This window comes from Coffea eugenioides, chromosome 7, assembly GCF_003713205.1.
Source record: "Coffea eugenioides isolate CCC68of chromosome 7, Ceug_1.0, whole genome shotgun sequence".
In the NCBI taxonomy this organism is placed as follows: domain Eukaryota; kingdom Viridiplantae; phylum Streptophyta; class Magnoliopsida; order Gentianales; family Rubiaceae; genus Coffea; species Coffea eugenioides.
In genome coordinates this window covers 7,872,068-7,894,163 of record NC_040041.1, presented here as the reverse complement: position 1 = coordinate 7,894,163, position 22,096 = coordinate 7,872,068, and the positions used below count along the sequence as shown (strand labels likewise).

At 35.6% G+C, this 22,096-nt stretch overlaps 4 protein-coding genes and 1 non-coding gene across 6 annotated transcripts; 4 read left to right on the top strand and 1 right to left on the bottom strand.

Moving 5' to 3' along the window:
- The first annotated feature begins 41 nt into the window (after positions 1 to 41).
- Positions 42 to 395, top strand: LOC113776790 (protein PELPK1-like). Its single transcript, XM_027321849.1, has one exon. It carries the CDS (start codon positions 42 to 44, stop codon positions 393 to 395), a length of 354 nt encoding a protein of 117 aa, XP_027177650.1.
- A 1,666-nt stretch (positions 396 to 2,061) lies between these two features.
- On the top strand, positions 2,062 to 4,196 carry LOC113778491 (glycine-rich cell wall structural protein-like). Of its 2 annotated transcripts, XM_027323921.1 has the most exons (4): positions 2,063 to 2,215; positions 2,390 to 2,488; positions 3,525 to 3,638; positions 3,726 to 4,196. In XM_027323921.1, the coding sequence occupies exons 1-4, from the start codon at positions 2,116 to 2,118 to the stop codon at positions 4,010 to 4,012; spliced, it is 600 nt and encodes a 199-aa protein (XP_027179722.1). In that variant the 5' UTR covers positions 2,063 to 2,115; the 3' UTR covers positions 4,013 to 4,196. The 2 variants fall into 2 exon arrangements, with proteins under 2 accessions (XP_027179723.1, XP_027179722.1); XM_027323922.1 differs by lacking the exon at positions 3,525 to 3,638 and having other exon boundaries at positions 2,062 to 2,215.
- A 1,497-nt stretch (positions 4,197 to 5,693) lies between these two features.
- LOC113778220 (IMPACT family member in pol 5'region) lies at positions 5,694 to 8,559 on the bottom strand. The gene is made up of 7 exons (XM_027323543.1): positions 8,155 to 8,559; positions 8,011 to 8,052; positions 7,751 to 7,866; positions 7,415 to 7,520; positions 7,205 to 7,258; positions 6,714 to 6,961; positions 5,694 to 6,040 (listed from the first exon to the last, which is right to left on the bottom strand). Exons 1-6 carry the CDS (start codon positions 8,491 to 8,493, stop codon positions 6,803 to 6,805), a joined length of 816 nt encoding a protein of 271 aa, XP_027179344.1. The 5' UTR covers positions 8,494 to 8,559; the 3' UTR covers positions 5,694 to 6,040; positions 6,714 to 6,802.
- Positions 8,560 to 9,692: 1,133 nt separating this feature from the next.
- TRNAS-GCU lies at positions 9,693 to 9,774 on the top strand. Its single transcript has one exon. It is a non-coding gene; the product is annotated as a tRNA-Ser (tRNA).
- A 3,966-nt stretch (positions 9,775 to 13,740) lies between these two features.
- Positions 13,741 to 15,205, top strand: LOC113777795 (mitochondrial uncoupling protein 5). The gene is given in 2 exon segments (XM_027322995.1): positions 13,741 to 14,821; positions 14,824 to 15,205. Coding segments are annotated over 2 exon segments (981 nt in total). The 5' UTR covers positions 13,741 to 14,073; the 3' UTR covers positions 15,057 to 15,205.
- The last annotated feature ends 6,891 nt before the right edge of the window (positions 15,206 to 22,096 follow it).

Sequence of the window (22,096 nt, the reverse complement as noted above, 5' to 3'; positions counted from 1 at the left end):
TGTTTGCTAATTTCTAAATTCCAATACAAGATCATTTACCAATGGCTGCTTCTTCCAAAGTTTGCTTTGTTCTGTCCTTGATCCTAGCTCTATCATTTTCAAGCATCAAGGTTTCTAACGCAGCTCGCTACCTTCTGCAGACGACGCCAGGAATACCTACAATGCCATCGTTGCCCAAGTTGCCTCCATTGCCTACCATGCCAAGCTTCCCTACAGCCACATTGCCACCATTGCCAGCTACCCCTTTGCCCACATTACCCACAAATCTTCCATCACTGCCAAAGCCCACATTTCCGCCATTGCCAAGCACTCAGCTTCCAACTTTGCCTTCCATTCCATCTATTCCTACTACAATTCCTACTTTACCTTTCCCCTCACCACCACCATCAAGCTAGACATTGAAAACGAACCACTTCGATTATTTATCATCATTTCTTTACTGGGAAGTCTCGAAATCCATGAAGATTAGCGATCATTTCTTTTCTTTTTTTTTTTGGTGGCTCCAGCCATATTCGTATGTTACTCATACTATGATTGCGTTGCTGTATCTTTGTTCTTCATACTATGATTGTATTATTGGATCTCTGTTACTCATACTATGATCGTATTATTTGAACCTTTCTTTCACGGGGTCTGAGTATCTGGTTAAGATTTGACCGACAGCCATCAGAAATCTTATCTCAACAACATAAAAGCGGTTCTTTGGTTACATTCTTTGAATTAATTGATTTTTTTCTGAAAGACGAAAATAAAATGCGAATCTAAGGCTGCGAACGAAAACACAAACGACTACTGGCAAAACGCGATTCTGTTAGATGATATTGCTTTCAGGAAAAAATATATATATATATTGGTTTCCGGACAAAAGCACTGAAATATCACCGACAACTGTATACTGGGCCAGCAGCAATTCAGTCCTTTTACAATCCAAGCATTCCGGTGCAACATACTTGTCTAGATTGAAATCAGGCTTCATGTCAAAGTTGATGGAACTTCATCTTGGAAACCCCAAAAAAAAAAAATTTTTTTGAGAGATAGACAAGCAAAACATGAGAGGATTTACTTTTCGTGCACTTTTATAGTCTGGATGTAAATCTTGTCATCACATCTTTGATAAGTATCCGGGATAGCTCTTTATATCACAGTAGTGAATTGAAAATAGATTAAAATTTTTTATGTTTTTTGGTTTAAATGAGAATTTTGTTCACCAGTTAATATACACATGCCGCGTGTTCAAGCAATGACGAGTTTGGATCCTCTTAATTGGTGTAACTTCCAGAGCTGTTAGGTCGTAGTTGTGCAAGCAACTCATTAACATAAATATGTTGAACACTTCAACGATTTTTATATAATTTATTAGGATATGGTATTGTGTGATTTGATATTATCATACTCGATTTTTACATAATATGATATGGTATGCATTTACATAAGTTATTGCACTGCAAAAGAACAAAACGTACAGAAAAAATAAAATAAAGCTCACATGATGTAAATTTGCATCAAAATATGTAACAAATACAATTGTATAGAACTGCACCTACCGCAATGGGACTTGCCTCATTTCCATTTTATCTGCATCAGAAAGGAGCTATAAAAAATGCTAAACTATTATTAGCAAGTTTCGCAACTCATCCAAAGAAATCCAAACGGATGTACATCATCCTTTGAATTTTTGGTCTTAACTTTCCCATTATGGTATGTGTGTGTTTGAAAAGTAAAAGCTGAAAACAGGAGGGGACTTTGAAGCAGCTGACGAGTTCCATGCGATGTACTGTTACCATTGCGAAATCAGTTTCCAGGTGTACACTACTTTTGCTACCTGTCACCATTTCAGCCCCTTCACCATGAAATTTTTCCAGATCACATGTCAAAAACTCATCTAAAACCTGAGAAACCATAAGTCCAGATTGAGAAAATGCCAAGAACCCACCGCACTGCAATTTTCTACTGATAATCTAGACACCAACGTCATATTCTAATCAATGTATCAAGCTCTTCAAGCACATATCATGAAATCCTTCTGGTTTCCTTCACTATAAATAGAGCTTGAATGAACTAGTATTTTCCTAACATCTTCAGTTTCTCTTTTGTAAGCCAGAAAGCACAGGAAAAATGAAGTCCGGAGCGTTTATTTTGGTTGCACTTCTATGTGCTCTATTTCTTCTCGTTTCTTCCACTATGGCTGTTGATTCACCCAAGGATGGAACAAAGGGTAAGAAAATACTAGTACCAAGTAGCTATGTTTATGTTTTTGCAAGATTTCCATCGGTCATTAACTTGATTTTCTTATTTTTCAATAGAAATATCATACGATCTCCGTTAATGAATAGTATGGATAATAGGATGAATTACAAAAGTTTGACTGGTTGACAATTTTTGTTTGCAGAGGACAAGGCAAAGGAACCCGAACAATATGGAGGTCGGTGTAGGTTTGGCTGCTGTGGTCGTTTGGGCCCCTATGGTTGTAGTAGGTGTTGCAGAACAGGTAATAGTTGTACCATTTAAAGAAACAGGATTTAAATGGATATAAAATCGCACCTAGCTAACACAATCATACCCACTCCCATTTGATTGACATCAAAAAAGAGCTATTGAAAAGCCTGAACTATTATTAGCTATTTCACTACTCATCCAAATAAACCCGAACGGATGTACTTTTGTCTCAACTTTTCCCGTTATACGGTTATAGTATGTGTGTGTTTCAAAAGTAAAAGCTGAAAACGAGAGTTGACTTCGAAGCAGCTGACAAGTTCCATGCGTGCAGTTGCCAAGACAACCTCGTAATATAGTGTTACCACTGCGAAATCAGTTTCCTGGTGTACGCTACGCTATTCTTGCCACCCGTCGCTATTTAAGCCCTTTAACTATATATTTCTTCCAGATCACATCTTGAAAACTCATCTAAGAACTTAGAAACTGCATTCCAGATTGAGAAAAGTCCAAGAACCCAGCGTACTGCATTTTGTACGCACTGATAATATAGAACAACGTCATATCCTCATCAAAGTGTCTTGCTCTCATGCACGTATCATTATATCCCTCTAGTTTCATTCACTATAAATAGAGCTTAAAATGGACTAGCATTGCCACAACGTCTACAGTTTCTCTTGTGTAAACCAGAAGCTTAAAAAAAATGAAGTCCAGAGCGTTTATATTAGTTGCTCTTCTATGTGCTCTATCTCTTGTTGTTTTTGCTACTATGGTCTGCTGATAACCCAAAAGATGAAACAAAGGGGTAAGTGCATCCCAATATTTAGTAGCTATTGCATGTGGCCTTGCTATGCCTGTATATACTTCTGCTGTATTTCCTTAAACTTTTGCCTACACTATCATTTCAATCATTAAATGTTACTTGATTTTCTTATTTTAGAACCACGATTCAATTATTTATATTCACTTTTAATTACAAAATTGAATTTTATTGTCTTTCAATGGAATTATCATATGATATATGTAAGTTATTAGTGTAAATTATGGGATGAATTACAAAAATTTGTGTGGTTGACGACTATTGTTTGCAGAGAACGACGCGAAGGAGAACGAGGCTAAGGAACCCGAACAATATGGAGGTCCGTGTCGTTATGGCTGCTGTGGTCGTCGGGGCCCCTATGGTTGTAGTAGGTGTTGCAGAACAGGTAATAGTTGCACCATTCAAAGAAACAGGATTTAAATGCATGAACAGTACTTGTAACTTAAAAAGTTGTGTTGTCCACTCCATGTAGCTAATGAAGCTGAAGCAACCCAAGTAAACGCTGACATCAATAGCAATGAAGGCGGTGGACATGGTGGTGGCGGCGGCTATGGAGGTGGTGGTGGCGGCCATGGAGGTGGCTATGGAGGCGGCGGCGGTGGTGGCTATGGAGGTGGTCATGGTGGGGGAGGTGGTCATGGTGGTGGAGGTGGATATGGTGGGCACTGCAGCTACGGCTGTTGTGGTGGCTATGGCAAATATTGCAGGTGCTGCTACAACCCTGAAGAAGCTCAAGCTTTGGTACAAAATGAGAACTGAGCCAAGCCATAAATCAAGGAAACTTCCATGTACAACTTAGTTTGCATGAATAACTACATGGTTGAATGTTGATCTTATGACAAAAATAAAATACTTAGTACATGTGCTTCTGTACTTAGCACATATGCAAGGAATAAAAAGTTTCAGTCATCATTTGATGATGTGAATTTCAAGTGTCCTTCAATCCCATGCCTGGATTTCTTTTCTTTTTTTTTAATTTGACATCTGCTACTTGTCATGTTCGTCTTTGCTCTTAACATTTGCACTTTGCACTTGAATGCTCCAATCAAAATTTAAGTAACTTTGCGAAATAAATAAAACAATTCATAAAATTATGCCAAAAGAACTAACTTAAGAAGGCACATCAAGAAGAGAATATGTTTTGAGTTCCAAACACACAGTTAGTTATAGACAAACATTTTCACAAATCCATGCACAATTTAAAGTTTAAATTGCTCAACATCTCAATTATGTGTCAGTTAGGGATAGGAAGGGCATTGTGTAGAATAATCTCTTTTGACTCTGTTAACAAAATAAATGGCTTGATTTGCATGACAAATCATGTTCATATGCAATACAAAACACTACTACAAATTGGCCATTAAGATTATTTTATTAACAACAGCAAACCATTCAAAAACCAAACCTATTATTAGGAAGCTTCATAAAGTCATCCCAAGGAAAAACAACCAAACGAGTCTACTTCATCTAATGGAATTTTTTGTTTTGTTTTGTTTTGGGTGACATTTCTCGATTTAGTATGTTGAGCATGCAAAACAGAGTGTACCGTTCAAGGATTGACTTCCAAGCAGCTGACACAAGTCCCATGCATGCATTACACGGAAACCCTCGTAACACAAGCCTACCAGAATTTATTTCTAGGTGTTGATTACTCAAGAACCCTGCCAAATTGATATATGCTAGCTGCCACGAATTCAGCCTCTTCTGAATCAAATTGTTTACAAATAGGCCAAATTGATATATATGCTAGCATCAGCATCATCCGGGTTAGTTTTTAGATGGGGGTAGCGAGAAGGAAAGAAATCTTGGCAATTACATGGAATGGTTGGTAAGGAATGGAAAGAATAGCGGTCGGGATGTTAGGCACTTTAGGCAGACAGCAAGGGAGGCAGTGTCAATTTCACAGTTGCAGGCACGTTAGGCATGGATGGCAATGTGCTGGAAAATGCTGGCTCTGTGGGCTTTGGCAGGGTACGTATTCATGCCACTGATGGAGGCAATGTAGTTGCAGGAATTGCGGGCTTTGTGGGCTATAACCATATAGAGTTGTAAGTAATTTCTCACAGTAAATGTTCTGCTTGTTCGTGGAAACAAGAGAACTAAAGCATCATCAGGTTTGACAAATGCAAGTGCACATCTTTGGACTTGGGAGTTGGGAGGACTCGGGAGCTAATACCTACATAGAAAATGGGCGATGGATGAAGAAAGGTGCAACGGACTTTTTATGTCCTCCAATGTGGGTGGCAGAATACACTTTCCTTGAAGTTGATCAGCGAGATTACTTTTGTGATTGCTGAAATTCATGACAAAACGGTTCAACATCTTCAATCACAAATTCGTCGAACTGCAATTATAATCTCATTGGACCAAACTCGAGTAAGCAAATCAAATCAAATCGCTAATGTCACTTCTTCCAAGTAGCGCTGACATTCTAAGATTGACAAGGAAATGCAGGCTTTGACTCATCATTTACTTAAAGCAGGATACAACAGCAAAAGAAATCCAGAAGCAAAGAATATGAAACTAACCTGAAAACAAAGATTTAGTATTTCACATTTAGAACAGTTACACGCAAATCAAAAACATTTTTGCTGCATTGGGTCGGTGAACATCCGTACAAGCATGTGTTACAACAAGATATATACAGTCTCAGGAGTAATGCTACTAAAGTTTGATGCCCGATGCTGTCAGAAGATAAAATGGAACTCAGACACGTCGCTGAAGACTGGAGAGTCACTCATCACTCAAACGGTGGTCTTCTTAGACAAAGAAACACCATTATCACAGCTGTTTAAGTAAAATCCAACAGTCAAAGGCAACCAAAAATAGTTAAAATGAGGCATAAAATAAATAGATTTCACATCAGACTTCAACGACACTACTTGTAAGCTTACATTTCTGCAAAAGTGACTTAAGAAAGGGTGCCGGATGATATGTTTGAGAAACCAAAGATTGCATTAGTTAAATCCACATTCAAATGCACATTATATACTTAGCCAGTCGTATTGACCATCCCAATTAGTCATGAGATACAACTCAAGGCTGATTATCAAATCAAAAGGAGTGGTTTGAAAACACAAAATTTGGAAAAGATGGCCAATGGAAATGTGGTTACAAGTACAATTGAATATGAGAAACATAACGAACTTGATAGATCTTCCTGCTGAAGTTATTTGCTTTTCTTTTAATTAGTTCATAAAATGTTATTCGACTATAATAGTCAGCAGAAAGACATCCAGAAATTTTCTCACTCCATAATTGAATTTAAGAAAAGAAATTTATACTATAAGTTAAGTCTACGCCAATGAACAAGTTGCACAAAAATAGTTCTTAAATAACTGAAACACGGCAAGATATGAAATACACCGGACTTGCAAGTAAGCTTAGTCAAATTTAAACAAGAAGAAGCATCAGATAAACAAAATTGTTTAATAGTAAGAGGCAAAGGAAAGAATATTACCCATGATACGAGCCTTAAGGGTGATAAGGTTGCAGTCTCTTCAGAAAAAGGGTCATACTAAAGAACCAGAAGAGTTCTTAAGCCTTGTCTTAGCGCTTGAAGAAAACAATATCTCTGCTGCAGCTAACTTTGATAGCTTCCTCCAAACTCTCCATCTGATCAAAATCAACTTTAAAAGTTACCATGGTAACACCATCTTTTCCAGTGTCATAATCTTGCTTAATGTCTTCAGCCCGAAATGATTGTAACTGCAAGATACACAAATGGTGTATTTGTGAGACAACTTTTACGATGTTGAGATGCACAAATCACAACCTCATCAAGCAAGTAAATGCATTGATGACATTTAGCAAAATGGTAATACATGAAAAACTGACGTATGCTCCACATGTCAAAATGACAATCGAAACTTGATTCGTCATGATAATATTTGACAGCTAATTAGCCAGCAACACAACCAGAAGAGAACTTATAAATCCTCTGAATCTTACCTGATGGTAGAGAACCCCCAAAAGGTCATATGGAATCTCCAAGCCCATTGGAACCTACAAATCAAGATCCTTGTCACAATATTTAATTCATGAAGCAGATTTCAGTGTGCAAAGTACGAAGTGGAAAAGAAACTTATAGAATTAGACTACTATTGATTCAATAGGCACATGTTTTAGAGAATGTAAAAGCCAGCAAGGATGAGTTGTTACTTTGGACTTGACAAGACAAGTGGGGGCATTTCTCAAACAATCAGCGGCAACCCCTCCATAAGCCCTGACTAAACCTCCAGTGCCAAGTTTAATACCTCCGAAGTACCTAAATTATGAAATGCAAAAAGATGAACATCTTGAATAGCTTCTCTCCCTAGATAGAAAAGCCAAATGACAGATTAATGAATGTCAAAAACTTAATGCATGTATCAAACAATGAAAATGGTTACGTAAAAAACAACATTCTCTACATTTCATTCACAAAAGAAACATTTGAATCAGAACCAAAGGGAAAAAAGCAATAGCATGGCCCCAAAAATGTGCAACATTGTCTACCTGATCACGACTACCATAACTCTATCAATCCCAGAAGATTCAATTGCAGAAAGTATTGGCTTGCCAGCAGTACCAGATGGTTCACCGTCATCATTACTCCGAAACTGATCCCCAACCTAGAATTCACAAATAACTGCATTTGCATCGAAAACAACCAAAAAAAAAAATGGGGCAAAAAGAAATAAAAGCCTCATAATTGATTCAAAGTACTCCAAGAATCACTAATAACTATCATACCGGAAAAATATCAAATTTTGTACCTTATATGCCCAACAATTATGTGTAGCCTTGGGGTCACGAACCTTATTTCCAAACAAAACAAAAAATCAGTCTTTAATGGCAAAAAAAAAAAAAAACAGAAGCAAAATGCAAGAAAGAAGAGGGACAGGAGTGATTATTAATACCTCAGTGAGGAAGGCCTGAGCAGAGCGTTCATTAGAGATGGTGCCAGCAATGGCGATAAATTTACTCTTCTTTATCTCTTTCTGAAATGTGACCCTTTCTTTAATTGTGGTAAAGGCACCACCTTTATGATTATTATTGGGATTAGAATCAGAAGCAGTGATGCTATTGCTGCTAATGGTGGCCATTGGCGTCAGATAAATACAGGGTTTTGTCAGAATTACGGAGAATGAGGGAAGAAAACGGTGATACTTATTATGGAGATTGTGATGGAGAAGAAGGGATTTGTTCAGATTTTTCAAAGGGGTTGAGAGAATCAGCATAGAAGCAGCCACCTGCATCAGCAAAAACCTTCCATCTAAAACGTTGTCGTGAATGGTGGAATTCGATTTAGGTTTCGTTCTTTGTTTTTTATGCTCAATTTTGAGGACAGAAAAATATGCGAGCAACAAAATAGTCTTTAGGATTATATAGCACACTTTAAAATATGCAAGCAACAAAATATTCTTTAGAAACATTGGAGGCGTGGAACTCTAGGGTATTATATAGCACGCTTTAGAGGGTGCAAAAAGATGGGAGCCTTTCAACTGAACAGAAAGACAAAAGAAAAGGGGGGAAAAAAAAAAAGTTACCCCACATTTGTGATTTGGTACAAAAAATGACTCCAGTAGACAAATTTTGGAAAATGCATTTCCATCCATTAAAAAGTAATTTTAAGAAGTTAGCCTAGAATGAATGACATTTGCATAATTTGGCTTAAATACCTACATTTTGAGAAAAAGTATAACATATTTTCCTTGAAAAATGTTGTTTGCACCATAATATCTATTAATTACACTCCTACTATTATTTTAATCATATAATTTTTCGATTGTTAGAGTATATAATAAAATAAATTATGATAGTGCAAGTAACAAAAAAAAAAGTACAAATAACATTTCTCTTCTCCTTTTGCTCAAGTTATGCAAGTAGTACTATTTCCTCCGTCAACGAGCAATTCTTAGGTTTTTTAATGAAGGACAACAAAAGTATGAAAATACATATTCAAATGATGTCCATGCCAAAATAAGAAGACCACCATGCAAAGAAATATGTTATTGTGAAATTTAATATTAAATTATCAAGGTTACTGCAAAATAAAATGTAAAAGATCAATATGATGTTAAGAGATGTGATTCGCTAACTAAGGTTTTTTCATGATTAAATTGGATTGGCACTCCTCAAAAATGCCCTTTTTCAATCCAAAAGTCTCATACTAAATATGAAAATCAAATAAACAAACTAAGATGGCCTTTTCATTCGAACCTTCATTTTGTACTAAACATAGAACTAGAAATAAGTTATAAAAACATGATCTATTCAAGTTTATGTGAAAAAAGTAAATTTTTCACAAAAAAGATTTGCACGTACTGATGAGCAAAAATAAGCAAAATACCACACTTTCCTAGTAAATCAAGCACAAATGCAAGGAATTGTTTTTGCTTTCTAATACTATGGAAAACTATAATTTTTTATTCGCTTCGCTTTCACCATCCCCAACGTCGCTTTGGCCGAGTGGTTAAGGCGTGTGCCTGCTAAGTACATGGGGTTTCCCCGCGAGAGTTCGAATCTCTCAGGCGACGACTTTTACCTTTTCGGCACAGAACTTCCGTTTGCTCTTACAATCTCACCTACTACTTTCTAGTAGTTCTTCACTTTTGACTGTTAAACAGTTGTTCTTTCTCCGGCTTTCAAGTCTAGACAACTTTTCGTCCACATTAATCGGAGAACCTGAAATGGGAACTGGAAGGGGACCTCACCGGAGAAAGTCAATGACCTCCTCTCCCTCTGTCCCCCTCCCCCATATATTATATATGCCTCTTCTGACTTTTGAATTGTCTCAAGACCGACCCTAACGCGGTGACTCGGTCGTCCCTCCGACCAGTTTGGTGAACTGGGCAATCCAGCCAACAACAACTCACCAAACAATAAGTCCAATGCATTAGGTCCACCTCTTGACACGTAGCATTTTCTTTTTTTTTTTTTTCTAGAAAAATGTTTGGGTAGATTCAGCTCCAATCAACACTGGTGTGTACCTCCGCGACCATAGATCGCTTACAGAAATTCTTACAGATAGCCCACCAACACAGTTTTCACATTGGCGGCGGGATTCGCATACATAATCTTTTGTAAAAAAGTGATTCATTCTTATTAATTGAACAACTTGTGTTGACATAGCCTTTGTTGTTCATGAAAAAGGTTGCATTTCCTTTCCAGTCTGGAGTAGTGACTTATGGGAATTGGAAAATAAGGGTGCATTTAATAAAATTGAAATTTGAGATTTGAAATCTAAAATCTAAATTTAGCAAATTACTAAATTATTAAGTACCAAAATTAATAGTACATTTGAGTGTATGCCACCACATTAAGTGATAAGTGAATAGCTTATCACTTATTTTTTTATACAAATTTTGTCTTAAAAAATTCAGTGTCATTTAATTAGTTCAAATATTTTATTTTTAGTTATCAAACGTGTCGGAATAAGTTAAAATTTGAATACACTGAATTTAAGTAATGAATTAGGTTACCAAACACGGTTGAGTCAAGCTTAACATTTGGCTGCAATCAAAGGGTTAACGGCCCCGTCAGTCTATGACCATATTTAATTTCAATGATAATGTGAACGACTAATATATTTTATCAGCCTCATTTTTTCTCAAACTTTTTGACAGTTGCTATTAGCCTCATCTACCTGATGGAATTGGTGTCCTTTAACGTGGTCAAGTGACGTTTTCTTCTTCCATGGGCCAATACTTGGAATTTTTTCCTTTAATTATATGATTAAAATTAACACACAATAATGACAACAATACTGAACACACGCAGATTAAAACTGATCAACAACATTACAACTAATAACATTAGAAAATGTGGGATGGTAACTAATAAATTCACATTCAGTGAGATTTAAACCCAAGATTTGTTTATTTACATGATTTATAAATCGTCTCTATTAAATTATCCTTATTAAGTTAGCATGGCAAATAATCAATCATCAAGCGATCTGTTATCTACATGAGCAGAAATTTTACAAAACCCTTATTTGAATTACTCTATATGCACATGTTTTGATGCCCTCAAATTGTTCAGAATACTTCAATAAAACAACCTATTCAGTCGACACATTTTCATGTTCGTGAACTATTTTTCAGTATTCAGTATTTCCAATCCTTGTGATAAAGTGGTTAACTGAAGGGTAGATATTAAAGTTCTCTTGATACCTATTGATTAAGTGCATAAGCATATTATTCTTTCATCAAATCCGATGGAAATTTGATGCTTGATCATGCCAAATAATGGCCTTAGTCCTCTTCATGGTGCTCAGTATATTTTTCATCCATAACGAACATATTCACATGCCTGAATTTAATTATGATGCGATTTTAGGCAGTCTTTCATGGATTGCCTGCTATCATAAATAGTGTAATTAGTTATTGAACAGGAATTGGACTAGGACTTTTACATCCGAAACTTGTACTAGAGAAATGCTTTTAAGACGTTATTGTTTTCAGGTTCAGGTGTATATTGTAGAGACGATTACTTGATGAAAAGAAAATTCACTATCTAGTAATTAACTGATCTTAAGAAATAAAAAAAAAAAAATCAGCTAGCCACTATAAATGGTGAAATTTAAAAAGCGCGGAGAAAAAAGAAAAATTTGAATTCAATAACTCTAAATCCTGAAATCTCAACTTTAATCATTGAAATGATACTTGCCCAGCATTAAAAATAATTGTCCGAGAAATTATTACGTGTAAAACATACATTCAAAAGTCAGAAACTCGATCGTGTTGGTCATGCAAATAATCTCAACTGGTCAAACATATATGTTACAACTTTTGAAAGGCAAAAGATTGGCTCTCAATTTGAAATCGTTTCTAGTTGCGATGCTTGGTAATAGGGCCATCTTGAGGGCAGGTCAGAAGAACATGCTGCTATTGACTCTTGGCTTTTCCATTTTGATTGAGCCAAAGTGGGAATCCGATATTATTCCACTCTCTGTTCTTTTCTTTTGGCAAAGAATCATATGATATGCATGATAACCGAGTATGCAGGCTTTTTTGGGTCTGGGGAGGAAAGAAAAGGTGAAAAATATAAGAAGAATGCGTCACGCTGGACACCGTAGCTCTGACTTGGTTCCCAAAGGCATCCATTCAACTGGAACTCTGGTCAAATTTGCGCTGTGTAGACTACGCAGTATTGTTCCAACTATTCCAAGTCGTAATAAAGCAACTTGTTGGACAACAATTTCTATTTTGTGGACGTAATTCATCATGTAATCATTAGCAACCTTTCCACAATACGGAGAGCCCAAGTTGGTTTGCTAAACTAATTTAAAACTACTCTGAAACTCAGCAAAGAAGTGTTTCATTGGGTTTGTTTATATACTAACTTATTAATAAAAAATTATTTAATTATATAAAAAATACATATTTCAATTACCTTTTTATCTTTCAAACTATTATTTTTTATTTCACATGCCTTACATAATAATACAACATGTGCTACAACATTTTTTAAAAAAAAAACATTTCAAATAATCTCCTATCCAAAATTATTAATTTGGATAGAAGAGGGATTTAAAGGTAAGAATGTGCGACACTTTATTCTTTTTTATTCTGGTGTTTAGGAGAGAAATTGAGAATTATATTTACTTTGCTTGGAAGTTAGGATAAGAAAGAGAAATGAAGCATCCAAATTATTCTGACTTTCTCTACCTGTTAAGCGAGAGGTTTACTTATTTTTTTTTCTCTACTTTTTTCAAGTTGACAAACTTGTACATGTCCATAATTATTCGCAAAACTTGCAAGGAAACTATCTTAAAGAAAAAGAGCCAAAATAGGTAAGTTGCCAAAGCAAATGGTGCAAATATTTGCTAATTACCTTTCTAGCTCTCGTTGTATCCACAATTCATGAGTTCCAATAATAATAAAAAAAAATAAAACAACAAAAATTTTAAAAAAAAATGAATACAAAAATGAAGTTTTCTAACCGACATTCATTGAATACTCGATAACACATCTAAATTTCATCTAACATATCGTGTGTGTGTGTGTGTATATATATATTAATAATTATTACCTTCCCTCCTATTTATATACTTTTTCTAATTAATTTTATTTTTCAAAAAATTTAGCACCTGAATTATATTTTAAAACGTGTCTATTGAGCACCCCTTAGATATATCCTTAAAAAATTGCAAAAAGCAAAAGTTACAAAAGTATTAAAGAAATTAAAGAAAAAACTTTGTTGGCCACAGCCCGCAACAATACAAATTCATGAATTCTCATACAGACCCCCTTATTCTTCTTTAACAGTAACCAATAACCTTAGAACTGCGCCAGTTGGCCAATTTGCAAAGCGCAAGATGTGGTAGCGTTCTACTAGGTCATTAGACAATTAGTCTCTGACCCCATAACCGCGTAAACAAATTTAACCTAAATTCTACCACTACGTAAGAAACTTCCTTCATTTCCCATTTTCATTTTCCTTTCGTTTCCTTTTTCCTAAAAATAGTTCCAATTTCCCCCACTATATATATAAACCTTTCTCCTCCCTTCTCCCTCAAACCATCAATCACTTCAATTTTCTTTCCCCTTTTACCAGCATATGTCTCAGAGACCCAACGTCCCACACTTCTCCTCCGTCGCCTTCGGCCTCCATTCCCATCTCCTGGTTTCCAGTGAGATGTCCTCTAATTCCAACTGGTCTTCTTCTACTTGTACCTTGTAGCTATTCCACCACCTAGTCTTTTTCCTTAAATACCCCACAAAATAAAAATTAAAAAACACACACACACACTAAACCCAAACAAACAAAGAGAAGAAAGGAATCAAGAAAAACGCTACTCATTTTTTCTGAGTTCAACAAAAGAAGAAAATATGGGTTTGAAAGGCTTTCTTGAAGGAGGCATAGCTTCAATAGTGGCTGGATGCTCCACCCACCCGCTGGACCTCATCAAGGTCCGAATGCAACTTCAGGGAGAATCCCCCGTCCCCAAACCGGCTGCTCAAGCGCTCCGACCCGCTCTAGCCTTCCACCCTGCAGCTGGTCAGGTTTCTCATCATCACATTCACGTCCCTTCTCCATCTCTTCCTCCTCCGCCGCCCCGCGTGGGACCCATTGCCGTGGGAGTCAAGATTGTCCAGCAAGAAGGGGTCGCCGCGTTGTTTTCCGGCGTCTCCGCCACCGTCCTCCGCCAGACTCTTTACTCCACCACCCGCATGGGACTTTATGATGTTCTGAAGCAAAAATGGACCGACCCACATACCAACAAGATGCCTCTGGAAAGAAAAATCGCTGCTGGGCTCATCGCCGGGGCGGTTGGAGCGGCCGTCGGGAACCCCGCTGACGTGGCCATGGTCCGCATGCAAGCCGATGGTCGGCTCCCGGTGGATCTGCGGCGCAATTACAAGAGCGTGGTTGACGCGATTGGTCAAATGGCTAAAACCGAGGGAGTTGGCAGCCTGTGGCGCGGTTCATCCCTTACGGTGAACCGCGCTATGGTGGTGACGGCATCACAGCTGGCATCATATGATCAGATCAAGGAATCGATATTGGAAACGGGTCTGATGAAGGATGGGCTTGGGACCCACGTGACTGCCAGCTTCGCCGCGGGGTTCGTGGCGGCGGTGCGTCGAATCCGGTGGACGTGATCAAGACTAGGGTGATGAACATGAAGGTTGAACCGGGGATGGCCCCACCTTACAGTGGAGCCCTGGATTGTGCTATGAAAACTATCAGGGCTGAGGGCCCACTGGCCCTTTACAAGGGGTTTATTCCCACAATCTCAAGGCAGGGACCATTTACTGTGGTGCTCTTTGTAACACTGGAACAAGTCCGGAAATTGTTCAAGGAATTTTGATTTTTGAGGATGATGACGAAGAAATTAGAATAAAAAGAAAATTATGTTTCTTCTTTTATGTTCCTGAGATCTGGGAGTTTGAATAGCAAGAAATCTGTCAGATGCTCAGGTCCTTTGATTTATATTAAATGGTTAATTTTTTTTAAATTTGAATTATAAGCTTGAAACCAACGCAATTAAAGTATTCTATAATGTTTCATTATTATTTTCAAAGGTGGCAGGAGAACACGTAAATCAATGCAAACTTATTTGTTTCTTGGACGAACGAATTAACTTTTACTTTTGGCCTAATATCGAACAAAGTCGATGCAATTTGTCAAAAGGTGAATTTGAGTGGCTGCAATTAGTACAAATTGTTTATTCATATGAGCTAGGGGCTCTAGCTTCTACTTACCCTTTTTTTCCTTTTTCTAAATGAGCGGTATTAGTCTCATGTTCTTGTTTTTGTACTCGCATAATTACATTTAATATCAGCAAAAAGTTATATCCCAAGCTTGATTTTGGTTTCTTTGTTAAGCAAAATTCAGTTCTAAATTAGCAATAGAGTGTTGTTGAACTCAGTTATACTTTTGCACTCAAGTGGAATATTCGAAGCTCATATGCGTTGCTAAAAAGTGCTGGTATATTCTTACAGGGTATGTATGTACTCTTTAGTAATGGTTAAAGTTGAGACGCCTAGGAATTAAACATTCTGAGTTTTAATTTTCCTTCTTTTCTTCCATTTTTTGAATCCCACCTCTTTCCTGTTCCTGTTAGAGAAAAAAATTCTTTAAGGATCTATATTTTCTCAAGCTAAGAAGTTACTTAAGGATCTATAATTATTCTTTTAAGTTTTCAAACAAACTTTATGAAAAGCGAATGCATTTAACTTAAGGTAATTTCTTTCTCAATAAATGAAGAAGAAAATAAGTATTAAAAAAAAAGGGTTACATGATCTTCACATGCAATGAAGGTATTATCAAACAGAGACGTTAAATGGAACTTTTTTGACATGAATATTAATTTGGCGTTTACGTAGGACAACATGAAAGGTTGTGGACATGGTTTTTTTTTTTTTTTGGCATGTGACTATGTAGGATGTTATGCAATTTCTAGTCAAGATGAGAATGTGAATGGCCAATAGGCCAAACGATGAATGTCGAAATGCTGCCGACCTGTCAAGATGAGATAATCATATGAACCATGGAATTATTTCTTTTTATTGTTTATGAAAGTGGAGATGTGGAACCTAGCACCTTCAACGGGCAGCAACTCTTGGAATTGGCTGTAATCGTGACTATGACAAACCATGTTGGAGGATCAATCTGGAAGTAATTCAATTCTCACTTTGGGTGGTGTTAAATTGAAGGTATTATTCTTATATATAAGAATTTGGTAAATAGTAGTGATGTTAAGTTTTCCTGGACTTGTCGCTCACAAAAAAGTTATACGTACTAATTTTGAGGGGAAGGATGGGTTGTATCGTACGGAAGAAGAAGACGATGGTGTAAGTGAGAGGTTTCGAGTTTCGAGACTTCCCACTTAAACTTTGAAAAAATAAAGAAAAAGCAATGCCAAATATATATCTCAACCATTCCGTTAAGTGATAGTAGTGTATTAACATCATCTAACATCATCTAAAAAATCAGTTAAGAACAAGCCACCAATTAAAAGAAAAAACTCTCTCTCTCTCTCTCATGTGCATGACTAAAGATTTCTTGATTATGTGCATTTAGTATCTCCAAACTGAAACCATCCAAATTACGCTAATCCATATTATCTCATTGCAGATATTAAAATAAAATTATCCCTTTTATCAAAAAAAAAAAAGAAAATTATCATCTCATTGCTTATAAAATGAATTAGACGATTTTGCCTCTTCAAAATTCAATAGCTATGGACAATGAAGTGCCACCATGACCCAAATCATATTGTGTCTCAAAAATCAAGCTAATCACAAAGAAAATAGAGTGCTCAGCTCATTATATTCAACTGATTAGTGTTCGTAGTTTTGGCGGCACGTTGAGGGTTTCTTTTTGCCGTAAATCGCTAGAAGCTGTTGCCTGTGGACCCTATTTTGCTAGGCTCCAGCCCTTCGGGAATCAAACCTTCATTCCAATGAAATTCCGAGGGGTGCCATAGGAAATTTCTGAGATAATTTTTGGTTATTTGAAATAAATTTTTGAATGATGTGATACACGTGAGATAAAAGGGTGGTTGAAAATGTGTTGATAATGCAAATGAATAAATCTTAAAAAATAATTGACTATCCAAACATGTTAGGAAAAGGGTGTTCAACAATTACATTTTGTATTAAGGTTTAAAATAATTGGGTACAATAAGAGCGAATGAGTAACATTCTGTGCAACAATACATACAAACTATTTGTGAAAGTGAAAAATTTCAAATGTAAGTGTTATACCAAATTAACATATCAATGCACATGCTGATATGTATTGTGTTGCCTTATATTTAAATAATTTTCCTATTTAACTTTAATTGTTTACAAAACCGATATTGATCTCTCTTAATTAGTACCCGTTAGACACTTGTCAAACAGACCATTTATATATTAAAAAAAAATTTTGAGCTTCACATTTAATATATAGTTTACTATTTTTGGGAAATTTTTTTTATAGTTATTTTCTTTGTCTTAACGGCACATCGAATCTAACCTAACCTACTCCTATAGTCCTACTCCTACTTTTGAGGGAGGGGGGAACCTATTCTAGGAGATGACCCAACTGAATCGAGGGAACCTGATGAGAACTGAACCACCATCAGTCCAGACGGGTGCACCATGCACTCATATGAATTTAGAGCAATTCTCATATAGAGGCCCATTGATGGGAGATAAGGTTCTCCCACCTCACAATTAATGTGGTGGCTAACTTTTTTTAGAGGGAGTTGGTTTTTTATAATTGTTCTTTAATAGGAATTCTATGCTGTTCAAAAGTAGTTTGGACAAGTAACATGAAATGAGCGTAGGGATTGTAGCGGACGGAGCGCAGAGGATTTATTCTATGGAAATGGAACTTTTGTGCATAAGACAGCCCCGTGAATTCATGGAGGAAATGGCTCCCGGGAGCTGCCTTGATTCCCAGGGCAATCATTCACCTAAGAATACATGTCATACACGATATTAGATGCATGTACCTGCCTGGATCCTGAAAACAACATTCAAAGAATTCCTTTGTCTTTTTCCTTTTATAATTTCAACCAGTCAAATGATTGTCCCATCATCTTTTTCTGTCTAGAAAAAAAATTGTATGCTGTTATCGGATGTTTGGTTTGTACCCAGAAACTAGAATGAAAACCAAATTCCACTTAGAAAGGTTGTCAACTAGCTAGGAGCCACCAAGCCACTAGCAGTCTAATGCCTAAAATAGGCTACTATTCAACTGCAACATTTTAGTTTAACACCAATGCTTCAACTCAAAAGGAAATTTTATATACGAAATGAGGAAATAAAACCAAGGTGATTTTGAGCAAAATAAAAAATTTCAATTAATGTAATACAATCTTGTGGTTACACTTAACAAAATTGTAAACCATGAAAGCACTTCATGGAGATCATCAAAGGTCAAGAGGTGGCCTAAAAGCAACAGCGAAGTTGCTACAACAGGCATTGATTCTTTTAAACAAAACATCATGGTTACTGATTGTTAAGAGACACAAAACAAAAAATGCTATAATACTTTTTTCACAAAATTATCTCAAATAATTTACGATCCAAACACAATAGTTTCATTAGAGAAAACATTTGCTCCAGGTTGATAAACACCATTTACGGCATTCCTTTCTTAGTTGGAAAACATTTAGCGTATCCATTTAATGGAGTAATTTCATAAACCTCCCTTGAGGTTTTTGATAATTTCACTTAGCACCCTTAAAATTTTAAAAATATCATTTACTTCTCTTATTTTCAAATTTTGTAGCATTCTCAAACCAATTCAAACTATATGATTAAAATACTCATTTTAGGAAAGAGAAAATAATTTCTTTCCAATAATGCCCTTTCATTTTTTAATTTTTTTAATTGTAAGTATAATAATCATATGTTAAAATTAAGGACAAAAAATGAAAATGTTCTTTTTTTTAAAGGAACAACATATAATAATTGCAACCATAAAAAATATACTTTTTTAAAGTACAAACAAATAATAAAATTTTGTTTAATATGTTTTCAAATTATAAAGTAATTTTTTTTCCTTTAATGTTTGTCTATTTGGTATTCTAAAGTCACATGGTAAGAAATATGATCCATTTGGATTAGCTATTTTTAGAAGTGTTTTTGAAATATTTTACTGTAACAATGTAGTTGAAAAAACATTTATTATAGATGTTTTTAATGGTGTTTTTGAAAATATATTTTGAAATATTTTTAAAATTTAAAATTTTAATGGGATATTTATAAAATTTTATAATCACCCACCACTATTCCACCACCCCTTCTCTTCTCCCTTATCCTCCTTCTCCTTCTCCCTCCTTCCTCCTTCTCCCTCTTCCCCTCCTCTTTTTCATCTCTTTCTTTCTCCTCCCTTCTCCTTCCTCTTTCTCCTCTACCCCTCCCCTCCTCCCTCCTCCCCACCCTCTCCCACCACCCCCCTCTCTAGTCATGAGTTGCGACTAGAAAATGGACGCTGCTTGCGACCAAATTTGGTTGCAATTGGAAGGGGGAAGGGGGCAATGAGAGAGACGTGGGGAGGAAGGAGGAGGAAGGAGGAGGAAGAAGGCAGGGGAGGGAGAAGGAAGAAAGGGGAAGGGAAGAGGGAGGATAAGGAAAAAGGAGAGAGATAAGAGAAGGAGAAGGGACAGCGGGTGGTGGTGTGTTTTTATTAATTGTTGTTGTTGTTGGTGGTGGTAGTGGTAGTGGTAGTGGTATATATATATATATATATATATATATATATATATGTGTGTGTGTGTGTATATATTTGAAGTTGTTTTTGATATATTGTTATTTTTGTTTGTGTATTATTATAACATAGTATATGAAAAACTTGTTTTTGAAAAAATGAGGAATCCAAATGGAGTTATTGTTATTGTTTTTTTGACAAAAATATAGATTTCTTCTACAAAAGTGTTGTAATTTAGGAGACTATTTATAATTTTAAAACTTCAGTGCTTGTTCAACCTTATTTATCCATATGTTTATCACATGCTCTTAGGTTATCGAATGAGAAAAATCTTTCTTTTTATGTAAAATGGTTTGATTGAATCTAATAAATTTTATGAACTATTTAGAATCTTTAATTTTTTTTTATTTGAATCAATGGCTTGAAAATTTACAAAAGGGAAAAATTTTTAAATTACATTTAGAATTTATTTGAGTTGTTTAGAAGATAAAAAAAAGTTATTTTTCACATATTTACAATATTTCAAATAATTTTTACATACTTTGTTAATTATTTATGATTTTTCAATTTAAAATTTTGCCTCCAAATTGTTGATAAGATTTGTTAAAGATTTCTCAACTCTAAACTTATAATTTTTTTTACTAAAAAACACATCCATCAAGTTTTCAAATATAAAAGGATTTTAAATTGATTTGTCATTACAGCTAAGGGATCACAATAAAAGAGCAACTTTAGAATAAAATAACTTTCTCTTTCCTAAACATAGTATTTTAATGATATAATTAGAACTGGGTTGAGAATGTGATAAAAATTTCAAAATAAGGGGGAAAAGTGATATTTTTAAAACTTTAAGGGTACTCAGTGAAACTATAAAAAACTTCAAGGGAAATTTCTGAAATTATCCCCCATTTGATCCTCTTGTTTGCGGCTGATATTTACTTGAAGAAATTAGAGGCGTCAAAATGGTTGATTTGGACGGGTTTGGACGAGTTGAAATGGATAATGGGTATAAGTGAGTTAATCCATTTATACCCATTTAATTAGATAGGTATAAATGGATAAGTCAAAAATGAATTGGGTAATTCAATTACCATTTATAACTCATTTATTTTAACTTTTTGTAAACTCATTTAAATTCATTTTTGCAAACTAAATTATCAATTGATACCACTCTTTGCATCCATCATTATCAATAAGCCTAATTACTAAAAGAAAATAAAAATTTGAACTAACTACCATGAAAGTTAATATAAAAACTTAATCTAAAAACTTTGAACCCCTTACAATTTTTTCATGTGTAAATTTAAAATTTCATTTTAGAATGGTAGGAAAGGAGACTAAAACTTGTCATAAATTGGTAATGCTAAAAAATGAACAAATTAACAATCTATAAAAAAAAAAAAAAGGTAAGATAAAACCAACAAATCTTTACATATATAAAACGGGAATCTTTACCTATGGTCCGGTTATGCTGTGATTTTTGTGAGCCTGATGGGTGTTATGGTCTTTTGGAGTCGAGTGGGAGTGGTTTTGCTGGAAATTCACCGTTCCCCACGTGTTGTTCTCGGACGGCAACAAGTGTAGCGGTGAGTTGAGCTGGATGCAACAAGCACTGCTTCAAAGTTTTGCAATCTTCATTACTTTTTCTTATTGTTTTCTTAGCCTTGTCTCCGTTACTTTCTCTTGTTCTTTTCTTGACTTTCTCTACCCAGCGTTTTTTCCGTTCCTCATTCTCCTATCTTTTTTCTCTATATTCTTTTCTTAGCTTCTCTGCCCAGTGTTTTGTCCTTTCCTCGTTTTCCTATTGAGTTCTCTACTAGACCGCAAATAATTGCGCATCAGAGCATAGGTGCTTTGCAGATGTTTAATGTCAGTTATGCTCTATTTTATTGGTTTGCATAGCCATTCATGCAGAGCAACAAATCAAAGTAAGGCTCATGTATCCACGCTCTTGATGTCTGACTCAGAAGTTTGGCAATGAATATATGAGAAGGAGCTGTTGATTGTGTTGGGTAGGGTGAGTTAGTCTTTTTTTTTGGCTTTGTTTTTTTTTTTTTTATTGTGTTGGACCAGGTGAGTTGAGATTTGTTTCTTGTTTGCATGTATGGATGAATGACGACAATTATTCCTGATAGTTAGTCTTGCTGTAATTGCGTCTTCTGTTGCTGCCATTTCTTTGCTTTTGTCAATGCAGTATCTTCT

Excerpts from the sequence above, each read along its gene's own strand:
- LOC113778491 (XM_027323921.1), top strand. The coding sequence starts at position 2,116 with ATGAAGTCCGGAGCGTTTATTTTGGTTGCACTTCTATGTGCTCTATTT. Across the intron at positions 2,216-2,389 it reads ACCCAAGGATGGAACAAAGG|AGGACAAGGCAAAGGAACCC; the intron begins GTAAGAAAATAC and ends TTTTGTTTGCAG. Across the intron at positions 2,489-3,524 it reads TAGTAGGTGTTGCAGAACAG|AGAACGACGCGAAGGAGAAC; the intron begins GTAATAGTTGTA and ends TATTGTTTGCAG.
- LOC113776790 (XM_027321849.1), top strand. The coding sequence starts at position 42 with ATGGCTGCTTCTTCCAAAGTTTGCTTTGTTCTGTCCTTGATCCTAGCT.
- LOC113778220 (XM_027323543.1), bottom strand. The coding sequence starts at position 8,493 with ATGCAGGTGGCTGCTTCTATGCTGATTCTCTCAACCCCTTTGAAAAAT. Across the intron at positions 8,053-8,154 it reads CTCAGGCCTTCCTCACTGAG|GTTCGTGACCCCAAGGCTAC; the intron begins GTATTAATAATC and ends TTTGGAAATAAG. Across the intron at positions 7,867-8,010 it reads ATAATTGTTGGGCATATAAG|GTTGGGGATCAGTTTCGGAG; the intron begins GTACAAAATTTG and ends TGTGAATTCTAG.